This window comes from Botryllus schlosseri, chromosome 14 (genome assembly GCF_051294905.1).
Source record: "Botryllus schlosseri isolate E-star chromosome 14, Bs_hap1, whole genome shotgun sequence".
NCBI classification, from domain to species: domain Eukaryota; kingdom Metazoa; phylum Chordata; class Ascidiacea; order Stolidobranchia; family Styelidae; genus Botryllus; species Botryllus schlosseri.
The window spans coordinates 19,650,216-19,666,388 of NC_137249.1; the positions used below are offsets into that span (position 1 = coordinate 19,650,216).

Here is a 16,173-nt window from a genome sequence, read left to right on the forward strand (position 1 = left end):
AAGATATACAGAAATAGCCAACACCAATATCGCACGGATTGGCTTTTCATGATACAATATGCATACGAAGTCAAGATTAACCCCTACGCCTGTTAGATTTTTTCATCAGACAATGACATCTAATTCATTGATTGGTTGAATAAGCATCAGTCGCTGTCTACATGTAGTGTATCTCGCTCTTGATGTTGTGTGATTGCGGGTCAAGCTCACAGCATAGAGTCACTAAATATTCACCAACGGAAAGCTGGATATTTCGTAACAAAGCATATAACTTTTTTGAATGTCAAGGTACATGCTCGACCAGAGATGTTATAATGAAGTAAAAATTGTAAATGAAAAAGGTTCACAGTGCCGAACCTACTAAGGTTCTTTTGTGAACGTGAACCTCTGAATTCCGGAGGTTCACACTCAGAACGCGAACGTGAACCTCACGTTCACACCATCCCTACTGTCCTGCATACCGTGTCATCACTCGCGATTTCAAACCGACGATCTAATGCACAAAGGCTTATTGTAATACTTGGATGAGCTCACCACGCCTGAGACTGATATTTCCGCCTTGCTTACATACAAACGCTTTTAAGACCGAGCTTCCTATCACAAGCTGCACTGTTGCATCCAAGAAAACCATCATGTATGGCCGACATCTACGAAAACCTACATTCGATCAATTCAATCGGTCAATGGGACGCAATTTTGTAAGGTGAATGTGACTTTTAGAATGTCAATATCAGTAGAGTGTACTAGCCAAGCTTACGACTATGAATTGGAATTCATTTCAGCGCATGATCGCTTACTCCAGTAATGATTTGCGAACTTGAATATGGGAATTCATTATTCGCTTCAAGCAAGGGGGGGGGCAACATACGGCCCGGGACGGGGTTTTGAGCGACATAGACAGTTTCCAGTCTTAAATAATGGTTAGGGTATACAAATACATTTGCGAGAATACATTTTCCAACATGAACATTTAACAAGACAAAGCTGCGTTCCAATCTAACTGATGTTTACGCGCAGCCTTTACTAAGGGTTTCTAGGTCCCACATGCAGCCAGCCTTGTAGACAAGTTTGATTGAGCTGAGATATCCCATCGACTTCAACAGCTATTGTAATACATTGCGTTATTAAATTCATTAAATATCGTTTTTGATCTCTATGCTTTAAACTTCAAGTTTACATTAAGGCCGTAAGGTGCAGCTGGAATCACAAAATTTTCCAAATTTTTTTTTAATGCAGAGTCTTGAAGTACGAAACTAGTTCTTTTCAAAAATGTATTGCTCTTGTCTGATTTCGAATTAGAAGTATGTTAAAATACGATTTCAAATCTCCCATTTTCGTAGAAATTCACCCCCCATACACTTTCATTCATTTAAACTCACTCAAAACGGCCTATAAGCACCCTGCCATGCTGATTTTATACTATAAATAGAAGAGCCATATGTCTAATCGATGAAGCGTGACTTTCAAAACATTCAGCAGGCCAGCAGCCCAGCAGCCGATCGCTGACCTGGGAAGAGCTGAAAGCTGTTGATATGGGCGTTGTTTATCGTATTGTATATTTTTCAAGATTGCATTGGTATATTGTTGATAGCTATTAGCTAATCGCTTAATTGACGATAAGGACAAAGACATACACTACGAAGTCATTTGGCATAGGGAAAGATAAAACCATGGTAGAAAAGAACCAGTGGTTCCTGAGCTGAACAATCGAAGAAATCTTTTGAAAAAATTTGGAGCTTTCACCACCTTCAACATCTGATAATGATGGTTCGGATTCGGCGGAATCGTTTTTCCTCGCAATTTCTACATTTTTCATGCAGTTGTTCTCAACACTGTGAATTGCCTGACTGTGGCTCATCCGGCAAAGGATATTGGAACTGCACAGGCTATGCATAAGGGTTATGCAACTCAAATTAGTGTCGCAGTGTTATGATGAAATTGATGCTAAAATTGTATGTTTGAAAGATGTTGGGGGGGGGGATATGTGTGTAGTATCTTGACTCATACCAACTGAAATGGGTGTTTTGACACTGTCACAATATTCTTGACATGTTGTTCCATTTTCACAACATCTAACTGATATTTAGTTCAAGGTTTGCAATTTTTTCGAATATGGTATAGCAGTTTTGAGAAAAAATCGTCAAATCAATCATACTTTATACGACTTATTTCGCATTTAGGCACGTTCAATTGTCTTCAAATTTGGCTATATACTGATTAAAGCATGCCTGCACCATTTAAAAGCAACAAATGTCATATACCTGCTTTACATTTTCACCAAAATATTTTTCAATTTTCAAAGTTGATTTTCTCCCATTTCTCGTTTTTCGTAATATGATGTCACGGGGACAGGAAATTTTGATATCAGAAGACCTTCAATCCTGATCAAACTTGGCTCAGTACAAGCAGTAAGACTGTTCTACCTGCTGAACTTATTGTTTTTGCTATAGGAGTTTAGGTGTACTTACTATGTTACTTATGATCTGAATTTTATGAAAAAAAATTGAAAATTCGGCACCTTACTGGTACCAAACAAATATTTTGGTAATTTTTTCGAAAATTCGTTAGTTTTAAGCAGTTCAGCAGGTGGTTAGAGGCCTCAGAACACTTTATGAAGCCTTGGTTAGAATCTCTCTGCATCCATCGATGAGACAGGCGTTTCCCCGTGCTAACCGTCCGATTCACCAATCTCCCCCCCAATTTGGGCCCAAGGAATTATTGTGAGATGCTGAAATTTATACAGTATATGAAGTTGGGTATGAACAGCTTACACACCAATTTTTGTGAATCCAGGATTGTCTGTTTATAAAATATCGCAATTTGAAAATTTTGCAAGTCTAGCTGCACCTTAGGGCCTTAAATACGATTTATCCAATGTATAGGTGGATAAGTACGCGATTAATGTATCGATATAGGAATCCGGCCTGCTAGTACTTCATTTTCACATATCAGACTGGGGAAGTTTTCCGTACTTGCTTAGAGCAGCCCAGAACGCCATGCTAGTCCGCACACAATTGTCGCGATGCGTGATATTGAATGCGATGTCTGAACCCCATTGTATCTGATATTGGAGAGCGGTTATTATCGATGGCATGCGGGCTTTGCAAATCATCTGTTTTGTGTATTCATTCTTGTCTGCTTGATACTCTCGTATTCCTGAATTGCCCCGCGTGTCACGTGAGAGTGTACTGAGTTGATTCAAGAAAATATGTTGAATTAAGATAAGAATATTGATGCAACACCGGATTCTCAGTGGCATTAATTCTGAATTTATTCGATTCGTTTGAAGGGGAACCTTCTATATTCCAGTAAACTTGATCGACACCGAACGGAATGGTAACGAGCGCACCAATATCGATATCAAATCGTTGGGTGTTCGGTAGAAAGCAGATTTCTACTGATATGGTCGCGAAATTCTCTCATGTTCATGCTGTCTTGATGCAGTTACATTTGAATAAACAATCGCACATTATCAAACTTAAATTCGACTGTAGGGCTTGGTATTAACGAGTGAGGTGTCGGTATTATAACGTGTTTAAATGAGGGTTGCATTTAAAACAAATGCCTTTATATATAGATAATTTTTTTTTTGTTCAGATGTTTTATAATTATGCAATACTGTAATTGTGTAGATACTTTCGAAATCGTGTAGTATGAGCCTACGGATGATTTACACATAATATAGGCGACGTATACGATATGGAGTGCTGACTGGAACCCTCGAAATCGTCGTCGGTTCGGCAGTTATAGCAGGTAGATATAGATCATCGGTACGGAATGAGTGATTTAATGATGATGACCGCCGACCGTAAAATTGCTGCATAACGATTTAGTCCTGGTTGATATTTTTTGGCTTGTTTATACAGTGGTGGGACGCCCTTTTCGTCTAAGGAGAAATATTTACCCTATTTTTAATTGTCAATGCCAAGCCACTGTGAACACACTATTGAAGATTCGTGACGTCATGGCTAAAGAAACAAAAACAAAATCAAAAACAATAAATAACATGTTTTAAACAAGGGCCATGATTTAAACATGTTTGTTTTAAATTGATTTTTGTTTTTAATGCAACCCTAGTTTAAATGCTGGAATAAAGTGCAATCTGGTGTTACTATGACATCATCGACAGTTGACATTAGGTAATTATGACGTCACCGGACTTCGCATACCCTCACAACATGACGGTTTGCCGCGACTGCCCCTATGTTCATGGCTTTAACAGTCGTTACCGACTATACTGCCTGAACCATTCGACATTTTTCGGAGCTGGAGCAGTGGTATCAATGAGCTCGGGAGCTGGATCCGGAGCCACTTTACGATCGAAGAGAACTCCGGAACTGAAGCTGGAGCAGTTTAAATTTACGCCTGCTCCAAAGCCGTGACAACAACGCAAATCACTGATCACATCGAATATATATTTTGCTAACATCATGAAGGAGCTATTAGGCAATTTCTTACGAAAATAACACTCACAAATGTGATATTAACCAATCACAAAATCTCTTTATACACTTCACAAAAGTTCTTTACACTTCAGAAAAGCCACAGTGTATAAATCTAGCTTTGCGCCAAACACTGTTAATTAGAAGTGGAGGTATTCTGAGAACACAACCAATCCAGCAAGTAGTTGAAGTAGGCAAATCGTACTTCGAAAAAGTAGAAGCACACACAGATGATTCCCACTCAAATCATTTGACTCTGATCTTAATGTGGTATTGTACTTGTGTCAACTGGCTACCTCCACGATTCCCACGGCTCTTGACACTAAAGCATATATATAAAGAATACAGATACACGTGCAACGCGGAGTTTATTTCACTTGCCGTACGGCAGTGCGATTCGGCAATATTGACTGTAGCGACGACGAAATCTCGTACTTCTCAATGGAACATTTAACCTGTACCACATGGCTATGGCGTATCGGTAGATTTCCTCACTCGTACACGCGCACCGCATGCACCCGATAACCAAATCAGTCTGTACCAATAATTGGCATTTATGAGGGTGAGGGTGATGGGGCTTAGCTATTTGACTTCATTCCCAATGACAGCAGATGACAAACAGTATTATACCTGTATGTGGGCGGTTTATGATCATTCCCCACTAGTTTAATTTTTATTTCGGAATATTCAGTCATTGTAGTCTGACTCTAAATTTACGTCAGTCCACCCGGTTTGAAGAACTGGGTCCCATTATTACTCACTGTCTTCTTCCGGATATCAAAAACTAGTTTGCTTTGAATGGAAGAATCATTTCTTCAATCGTGTTGTGATGTCTCATATCATACATATTAGCTGATCTTAACTCATCGTTGCATCATTTTTGATGATAAATAAGATCGACACATCGTTATTTGTTATCGAAATTTTGTTTGTTAGCCATGCTGGAACTATAAATAATGTCAAATGAAATCCTGATTGTGACTTGGCAAAGCGGAAGGCCACTAAGCTTATAACTTATATATAATATAAGTTGTCCCATCGATTTAATCCAACAATAAATACAATATTTCGAGGTCGGGAATGACATGACTGCAGCAAATAAATATATGTGAATATCACAAGAGTGTAACAGTGTATGACAGAAAATCAAGTTTTCCGCGTAAATAAAGACCGATGGCAATGAATTTTCCATTAAAGATAACATAAAATTCACCTTCAAACTTGTTTTGATTCATTGCTACCTTTGCATTTCTACGTTAGCACAAACATCGTACGTGCCTTGGCCGAGTTGAATTGCCGACGACAACAGTTCCTCATAGGCTATACCACATTATGCATATGCTTGTCTATGAAGGGCGAGAAAGCAGGCAATCCTGTTAACAAAGGTCTGCATCGCAACAGCAAACTTTTTCTATGCCAGAAGATACGGTATACAGTACAACCGTACTCGCTGTAATTGAATTCTGTCGCCGTTCTAGTCAATGATATCACCTGCAGTCATAGTGTTCAGATCAAATGTGTATCCGAATCTCTCGAAGTCCAGCCGGTAAAGTTCCTTCAATTTAACCACGGTTTCAAATGGCAATTTTTTAAAAAACGCGGTCATAACTCTTTTATCGAGTTGCCAGGGATCTTTCGCGATGTCGGTGGCATTTTCACCGCTACCCGTTGCGGCGTGTTTAGTGAAGGTAGGCATAACGGCGCCCACGCGATCTAACAACCACCAGAGGTTTTGCTGTGACGTTTCGGCCTTTGTGACGTAATCATACGGAAATCGACACGGTTGACAGAGACGTTCTATGGGTTGAAAATGTATGTCAACGCCTTTCAATCCTTTATCGACAAGATACTGAGCAAAATCCTTGAAGGCGATAATATGATCTTGGTCTGGCTTGCTTCGGTGGATATATTCCTCTATTCCTTTCAGCGTTGTTAAGATTTTGGTTGAATCCAGCAAGTGATTTCTGAAGTGAATGCGGATATGGTTATCAAAATTGAATGAATGATAACCTTATGGAACAGTGGCACCCAACCATTTTCGGTGGCGGGGTCCCATGAAAACACTCAAGTAATTAAAATCGAAATTTTAAAGCATGAAAACCTGTAGCAATGAATGGTAACGATAACGAGTACAATAACACAAATCAATTCAATGTCCGACTCTCGGCATTAGATTTGAGCTTTAGCAAGTACGTCAAAGCGAGGCGTCATTGTAGAGGATGCGGTATGTGGTATAGCTGCTAGAAGTGGTCATCTGTCCATGGATTGAGATATTTATTTTCGATTCTGATCATTTTCTCATATCACATCATTTCAAGTAACATCGGACTCGAGTTACAACACTATGACTCGGACTCGATCCTCTACTCGCTCACCTGGACTCGGACTTGGTGGTGAATTCAAAATGACTCGACTTGAGTCAAAACTATAAAAGTGAGATTGACTTGTGATTCGGAACCTTGTGACTTGGTCACAACCCTGTATATCGGTTTTCTCACTGCGTACAGGTATTTCAAGTCCTCCACGTTACTATGGCTGAGATAAAATCTAGCTTAATCTCGTGAAATGGATATAACAAAGTGTCTCTGAAATGTGAATCCCTACGAAAGCACAAGCCTCTCTGTGAATAAATTATAATATTAGGTTTCACCTAGTTCAAAAGGTTATTTTTACATTCCAGTTTCCGTTGGGTACGAGCTCAATATCAGTCAAATATAAAACAACTTCAACCAATGGCATGAACATACCATGAGCCTATGAATATATGCTAATATTCTTCAAAGTCTGGTATTAGATGACACCATCATGACATACGCTGTTGGGGATTTTCACGCGTACGTCTAGAAGTGATCGATCATAAAATAGCTGACTGGTAGTATATTTACTCAAGAGGTGCCGATAATATATGTCTTACAGATATGCAAAAGTTATTGGAACCAGAAATATAAATTCATAATCTGGATACCACTACAAAACTGTTCAACCAAGCTGCTATCAGTTTCGATGTGTCACAGCGAATCAAACATACTCCGATTCGCATTAGCAGTGTCTTACAGAAGTGTAGAACGAACGTGGGCCGCGCTATATAAGTCGGCAGCACAGAAAAAGTCGATCCCATTTTAGTTATTCAACGTGATTCAACTCGAGTCAACACTACCAGATTGATACACGGCTCGAATGACCAGATTACGATTGATATTTAGCTATGACTGTGTAATATTTACGGTCGCATAACGATTTTACCTCTCTTGATTTGAATACGTGTCGTGGTGCCAAACGTCTCATTTCCGACGTGCACCAAAAATGGTTGTATTCGAATAAAACAATAGTGATAGTATATACCAGTTCGACTTTAACAATATTCACAGAAAATATACGTTCGTTGTAGCAAATTGTCTGTAGCATCAAGTGTTTTACCGTTAACTGAACAGAGCAGCAATGAGTCACGACCGCGTAAAAGCAAATATAAATGGCACCGTTTTTTTTTCAAATTAGTCACTGCGAATTATTGTCAGCAGAACAAAAATTAGTATGAATCGTGCGATTCCATTTGAGTACATTTCAACTCACCCATCTCCAACTGCTATCGAAGCTATGTGCATACACATGAAACAATTTTGGCTTGCCTATAGGGACTATTTCCATATGTATCTACGAAGTTAGTGACATCCGTCACTATAATTGACTATGGAAGATTTCAATCGCCTTAAGCTGAACACGGAGTGCTCGTTATCGAATTGTAATAGAAAGATGTGGATCCGATACAAACTGTAGCTATGGCATCTGAAAAGCTGCGGTAGTCTACCCAAGGTCACACAATTCAAGAAGGCTTACTTGTGCATTTTATTATTCCAGCCCGATATAAGCCTCGCGAAAGGGTGGCGCACGGTAATCACCCTCAATCCACTTTTAGACTTCATCAGTTTCTCTTTTTCATGATCGGGTAACTTCTGTCCGTGTTTCCTATTCAACTGGTGGCCCAAACCGTTCCACGTACCGCTGGGTTCTCTCAAATCATAAACGATGCGGTGCCTAATGAATTTGAGGTGTGTCAAACAAGGAAAGTCGTGGCATAGTAACGATGATATTAATGAAGAATCGTGGCAAACAATTTCGCCAACAATAACATGAGATGGTGTAATGAGCTAACCTATATTTATAAATAATTGACCTTGATATAATTTGGCTGTACATACCAGCAGTAGCCCAGCATAACATTATGGTTGAACACCCTATGGGGGGAGGGGGATAAAGTACTGTTCAGTCGTCCCGGTGTCATGCATTTTTCCCTGATAGTGTTCGCTGATTGATTGATTGATTGATTGATTGATTGATTGATTGATTGATTGATTGATAGGTTGCTTGGCCACTTAACAATGAACAGCTGCGAAGAGAGATATAGTTTTGATTCCCGAGTGAATATTTTTTACAACTAAGAACACCGTGACCACATATTCATACGTAGGCTCCTAGTTCGCAAATAGAGCTATGAATAATAGGATTTTTCAAACAGATTTTCATGGTGCGCATCGCTCCTCATATTTTCAGCGGCCCGAATCACCAAATTTGTAGCTAGTGACCTCTTCCAGGCTGCTAACGTCTCAAGGAGGCCCTGATGTCCACTTTGAAAACCACTGATTTACCATCTCCCTAACTGCATGTGGATAACTTTTGCTTGTTAGGTCCATACTTACCAACTTGAGCTTCCAGCTTTTTGCACCACACATACGGTCAATTCCTTATCTGGAACTGCTATAAGTTGCATCCCCGGAGCCCAACGGTGATATTTGGATCGACCGCAACTCTGCACCGATAGAAAACCATTTCCAGAATATGCGCGATACTTGTTTTCGCTTTTTTACTTACAATGTCCTGAGCTATTGCTAAACGTCTTAGCGGACATTGCAATAAATAATAGAGCTTAATAACGCTTGTTACCTTTAACAATACTTTCTTTCTTTTGCGATATGTTTCGGCAACCTTCTTCGCTTGTTTTGCTTTGACTTTCGCGGGTAATGTTGATGGTTGAAAGTGCTTTTTGTATTCCTTGATTTCTGTAAGTTGGCGATGTTGTTTTTAGTATTTATGGTGTTTCAACTACATTACTCATTTAACATGAGAGCGATTTTATGTTAATATTCCCGTGCTTGTAGCAGGGTCAATTTAATATAGGATAATCAAGAGGATAATCTAATATAAATGGATCGAAACAAGTGTTTTTAGCTTTTACTACCCGGGGAACTATTACGCTAATCTGCAAGCATTCACGGAATCCCAGATTTTCGCACAGTCATAAAGGCAAAAATCTACCAAAATACACATCCAAGACATTACTTTATAGATTACAGATGCACAAAATGAATTGCGCATCAACAAAGCGCCAAAGGATCAAAACCATCAAAATAGGATCTTCACACAAAACGAAAACATTATGATTAATATTTTTTGCAAATCTGCGTGACGTCTGCTGTTTCTTTTTCCGATACAGGTTCATAAATACGAGACTTAACCTTGGAAAGTTCTATCGTATTGTACGGTTGAATTTGTGAATGCGAGGCTTGAACTTACAAAGTGTCGTCGCATTGCTGGGTCCAATCGCACCTCAGGAAAGTGGGCGTATGATTTCAAATATCCAATATCAACAACTCGACCGCAGTATAATACATATTGAGTTTGATAGGTCAATTTAGTGAAATACTTACTTCCTGTTGGGAGTCCTTCGATTTGGAACACTTTTCTTCCATCCAACTCCTGGACCAGAATTTTCGTGTCCTCCTGTTTCAGCACCATGACAGAAGATTCTAAATATGAGTATCGACCATGCAGATATCACTTGAACGTTTGAACGTTAATTAGCTGTCGTAGTGATTTGGGTCTAACAATTATCATCGCTAGATTCAAATCGGCCTATGTCTATACTGGGGCGTCGACAGAAGGTATCCTAAAATATTCCTGGTGGTTCAGGAATATATGATGACTTCAATACATCAATATGGTCAATTGATAGCGGGTTGATATATGTTGTGGTCTGTGGAGCTGTCAAGAGGTTACTGTGCTAAATAAAAGTAAAATTGTGGTAATAGCCTACAATCTATACGCCCAATTGTTCAGCATTTTTCAAGAATGTCCGAAGAGCGAATCGTACAAAGTTAGATATAGTGAATCTGAACATTCTGAACTTCATTGTTGGTAAAGTTATCGTTCCTAATGCAAATATGGACCATGACAGCACGATTTTTGTGCCAAGCACATACCACATTAAATGCGGCACGCGATGCCTTTTTATGCTGGCTCGAATTTAAAATAGCGAGTTTCAAAACAGCGAGTGTCATAATGGTGAGAGTCAATTGCCAATCAAACTGGCCATCGTCAAAATCCATGTTAGCCTCAAACATAACCTATCAAAAACGTAACCCATATCCTATCGCGGAACCTTACCTAACCTGATCTGTTAGCTAACCTAGCCCATGAGTACATACTTATAACTTGATCTAACCGCTAACCTAACACTAATCCTAAAATTAAACTTTAGATATAAATCACGCAACATGGATATTTCCCTACCTGATATTCTCTTGAATCCATCGCTGTCCTTGATGGTACTCAGTGTAATAATCGCAACGGTGATAGCCGCGCCAAAGAGCACGCCGCGACAGACCTTACGTAGAGTAAAGGTGCAGAATTGCCACATTCCTTCTACGCGAAAGACATTGGATAGCCTATCTGTCCAATATATTGAGTTTCTATGAGATACAACATAATTCTTGTGATAGAAGGGAACCTATGTCTATCATAGGTATTTCATAACGCAAGGCGGAACATGTTAAATGATACTTCAACATCGGCTGGCGCAACGGAACTGTTTCTTGACAAAATACCATAGCAGTACATACATTAAATATCTTTCTTTCAAGTGTCTCAATCACACAGGGAAATGGTGAAGAAATCAATGACTATTGCCCACTGAACACTGATCAAAATATAAATTTGTTGTCGAACGCAGTTTCTGGTTTGGGTAGTGAAATTATACCGCGATTGACCGGTGGCAGCACGCATGGAGCAAACAACAAACTGTGCAGTGATCAAGTGCGTTGCGCCTGCCTGTGTTATAGCTTTAGCCAATTAGCCGTGCCATCCTCACCCAGCTCACATTCAAAGTATTCATTCGTTGGCGGTAAAAACCTCACGGAGCTCCCTGAGGGTATCGCGCATAGTGACATTGGAGACGATAAATTTGATCTACTTCTCATCCAAAGTCATGAGTTCCTACGGTAAGACTCTTCTACAATGTGTTCCATCGAAATGATAGTGATAGTATGTATCGGTTAAGTATATATTCCAAACTACCATCATATATGAGCTTGATAATATTTCTCATGTGCAGATATCAATCACACCGGTCAATCAGCCCGTAATCCAGCTCTGCGACATAAATACGGACGATAATCGCAAAATATGCATTAGTTCAATTATGCTTTGGTGACTTCTATGAGTTCAACGCCTACTTCCAGCAATCATTGTGGTGTTTGAATAAATCATATTTGTCAATATACACTCAAGCGATCTGTTCCCCAGGTCGTCCCTGTTAAGTTGCTCAAGTGACATTCGCTATTTTCAGTAAGTTTGGACATTCAAATTGTCACCAAAACTTTGGTTGTTTGTCATTAACAATTTCTCACGCAATGGTTCGTGAAAATAGCGATGTTATAGTGGCGCGGTCGTGAATGAATAATTTGGAAACGCCTGATTTGATTCGAATTTGTCTTGATTCAATCTTGCCCATTACCGCACCATTAAGCAATCCTAGAACGCTATCTGGATCTTCCTTCACTTTGCGAACATCATGAGACACGCATTTCGTACATAGAAATTGACATTACTGCGGTGCAGAACGTATGTTGGGCCCTCCACTGTCTTTTGTATATGCCGCCCTCTTCGCTGCGTGCATCATCGCCATTCGCATTTAGTTAGCCCTATCATATGCCCTCTTTTAGATGGATTTATCCTCTTTTCTCAATAAATGTGAAAGGTCCTACGAGAAAGCAAAAAAACACCCAAATGTCCTCGTTTTTAGCATTTCGAGTTAGTTGCTTGTACCTTCAACAAAGCGTGTTAGGAGAGATGTTGATATTCCACACCAGAAAAAGTATGAAATATGCACAATTTTCATCCGCATTTCAATTTTTTCTGATCCGCACAAGTGCGTATCATCCAACAGGTTGAAAAGCACCGGTTAAGAAAACCGCGAAGTATTTCAGGGCTGAGTTTTCATAATAAATTTGTCTTTTTGTGTCTTATTTTGTAACTTTTCCTTAGGTTTACTTTTGTAATATTTGCCTGCGACTACCAAGTGAATGCAAAATATCATTAAACTCAAACATTCCATTCTACTTTCCTTATACTTTCCAGTCACAAAATGTTCTCTTTTCGGGTGCTGTATATATGGTAGGCCTAATTTAGCACGGTAATTGATTATTAATTATTATCCCCTTGTCCGATTCGACAGATACCGACGGGCATTGCACAATGCACATGGTAATTCGCAAGTCATCACCTGTGGCGTATTAGTTAAGGTCAAGCCTTTATGCCAACATGGCACAAGCCATTTCCTCGTTTATTTAAGTAATTTAGAATATAACATATAATTTGATCGCAATCGTGACCGGCGGATGCTCACGATGATTGTCATCAGTATTCAACACCCGACAGCATTCGACCACTCGCAGTCGATTGGAGATAAAGCCATAGCTAATCTTCGCCAGACTTAGGAAGAGTGCAAAGAATCTCGTGATCTCGACTTCATTAGCAAAATAGAACAGTCACAGGTTCGGGTCAAATCCGCAAATGTCTTGCTATTTGCTACAGACAAGGTACGAATTTGGATAGGAGTCAGTGAAGCAACGTGCAAAATTCGATAAAGGTCATGTTGAGTAAAAACATTTTGACCTCTGTACTGTACTGAATCTGCTGATTTATATTCACTTATGCCTGTAATAGTCGTAAACATCTGGAAAGTTTAAATCACATGATTAGTAAAGTTCTAATGGAGGCTATAACGTGATATAATACGTGGTATGAATATGTCAAAAATTTCCTTTCAGTTATCCCGTTGTATGACTTCGACGGAAAACGTTCAATAGCTGTTCTAACAGATGAATTTGACAAGTCTATCAACTTCTCCTCCCGTCTAATCGTGTCTGTTCATAACAGAGCCTACCTAACGCAATATGAAAATATGCCCGTGTGGAATGCACGAAGCAAAATTACAGAAATTATGAAATTGTGTATGTTATGCCCGGGGATAAGGATTAGAGTGTTGATCGTTATATACCACTGAACAAATATGTAGTCTCTTCTCCTGGGATTAACGTAACGATGGCCATGACGTAACACACATTGCGAATGAATCGAGAACACAAAACGGCATTTGTGCATTGCAAATAGCTTTGGCGGAACTACAGTAGGACTAGTAATGTTGGAGGCCCGGGCCTACGCTTAGCTTCTGCTATAGTGTATTGGGTATTGAGTCACTGCTGTACAATACACTACGATACCGATTCGCATCGTATATCTGCCGTGCTGGCACTGGCAGTGCTGCATATAAAACTTTTCTAAGCCACTGTCAGTGCATGAAATTGCAAACAAATTCTGGATTCTGGTGACATCTAACAGAGAGCATTGTGCAGTATGCACCCGCGCGCACTATGCACATTTGAGGTAACATATTTTCTCCGTCATCCATTCTTAACAAATCTGGTATCTCATTATCTGCCGTAGGGCATAACGCGCATTTTATATCAAAGCTATGGTTGCCAATGAAAGAACACCGGCATATACTCGCTAAGACTTATTGCGAAAAGTGGTTCCATACAGAATTATAGCATATGAAAAGAAACCCATCTCAACGGGAATTCGACATATAGGATGAGTAAGGGCATTATCCCAAATACAGAAGGTCAAATTTAGAGTGACTTTGGCTGACTATAGTCCTATTACGTCTGACTAGCCAATGTACAACGACATTGCTATTCATCAGTCACCTCACTGCTGACCCCAAATAATTTCGAATACGCCTCTCAATTTGTAAATATTTTATTTTTATGGCCAGATAAATTGATTCGAGTATAACATGCGCATGTATAACAAATCGCATGCGGATTGTAGTGATTCGAGTCGTGTGTGTATAGGAAACTATTCACCGCAACTGAGAATTATTTCATGGGTGAGTGATGAATAGGGGTCTGTAGAGAGTATCTATGGTAGTGGTTCGAATCAAGTAGTAAAAATATATGTTTTGGAGTGGCAAATACGTACGACCGTTAAAACAAGCGTTATTTCATCCACAAGATATGCAGCTCCGATACTTTCTCCTCACCGTGCTTGGAAGCCTTGACACCTCAATTAGTCGTAGATCAGCATTTAAAACATGTTTCAAACGGTCACGAACACCCATGTAAACGACCTTTGTGTTAATTATTGATCGACCTGCGGTGTGATCACCAAATACTATGACATTTATCTAGGCTCCTCCTTGCCATCTCATCGGCGTAAACGGTGTCTTAAAAAGCCTAGAAGTTGGTCGTGCTACAAGTCGGCAGATACGGAAACAAAAATAAGCGATACCGGCCTGGGGTAAATGACCATCGTAGTCGACAAACACTATGAATACCCCCAAACAAAAACAACAACAACTATCCGTAGGATGGATGGAATGCCGTTCATTTTTGTATGCACCATCGAGGTGCTTTGAAGATGAAGATACGGAGTAACCGTTACTTTATTGAATCAGCAAATTTGGTAGGGAATACGGATATATGCAAGTATGGTATGGAATTAAAATTTACAACTATAATATAGAATGATATTTCTGGAATGTTGAAGTTTCGTCACAGAGCATGATAAAGATGCTACTAATGATTTGTCAATAAATAATCTTATATGAATTCCTTCGCTATCGACTTCCTTCGCCGCGATCCATATTTATACCACACATCACACAATCTGCCACTACGCTAGCCATACCTAGAGGATCGAATTGCCGACTCTCGTAATGAGCACCCTTGATGTAAGGCTTCCTTTTTCATACCAACATAATATTCCGGGGGCACAATCGTATCGCAGGGTCAGTAAACAATCGATTGAGTCACTCTGAGTCTCAGCAATTTGTGAAGCTATCGTCTTCCTAATTCTATGTTTCAGCAACAAGGCTCACTGATTTCACAAGATTTTAAATCAACCAGACAATTTCGTAGAAGAAGAATGTAACTTAATATTACATAGCTTCTAAAACGGCCATTCCCTCGACTTCTTTGCTGACATAGGTCAAGAAAATTCCAAGCAGAAAATTCACTGATATAGTCGGTCGTTATATATCCAACGAAACTGATGGGTGTTGAAGTTTCCGCTGTACCGCTCCGCACGACGGATATGATAATAAAAATATTGATATTCCAGAGAACTTTCTAATTCGACTGTAACAACTCAAATTCCTCTTACCGATAACGCGTTTGGGATAAATCGGTAAAACGATGCTGCTGATGACGCATAATAATAGGTGTCAGAGATGATGGTGTTGCTGTCCTGAGGCTACTACTAATTTAGTATAACGTCATGCGTATAGCAAATGCTGACGTATGATCGTAAACTATTGTAAAATATAGGTAATAACTACTTCATTCTATTTCCATAAGGATACCTGCACAAATAGCGCACACTGTGCGCTTGTACATCC

General features: G+C 39.5%; 1 protein-coding gene across 1 annotated transcript; it reads right to left on the minus strand.

Annotated features, from left to right (window-relative positions):
* Nucleotides 1-4,793: 4,793 nt before the first annotated feature.
* On the minus strand, nt 4,794-15,726 carry LOC145455780 (carbohydrate sulfotransferase 9-like). The gene is made up of 6 exons (XM_080333781.1): nt 11,007-15,726; nt 10,145-10,243; nt 9,381-9,496; nt 9,137-9,246; nt 8,277-8,474; nt 4,794-6,406 (listed from the first exon to the last, which is right to left on the minus strand). The coding sequence occupies exons 1-6, from the start codon at nt 11,131-11,133 to the stop codon at nt 5,917-5,919; spliced, it is 1,140 nt and encodes a 379-aa protein (XP_080189907.1). The 5' UTR covers nt 11,134-15,726; the 3' UTR covers nt 4,794-5,916.
* Between the last annotated feature and the right edge of the window lie 447 nt (nt 15,727-16,173).

Bases quoted from the DNA above. Each gene is read 5' to 3' on its own strand.
- LOC145455780 (XM_080333781.1), bottom strand. From the start codon at position 11,133: ATGTGGCAATTCTGCACCTTTACTCTACGTAAGGTCTGTCGCGGCGTG. The intron at 9,497-10,144 runs GTAAGTATTTCA...GCCAACTTACAG, and splicing joins CGAAGGACTCCCAACAGGAA to AAATCAAGGAATACAAAAAG. The intron at 6,407-8,276 runs GTAAGCCTTCTT...CATTCACTTCAG, and splicing joins TGGAATAATAAAATGCACAA to AAATCACTTGCTGGATTCAA.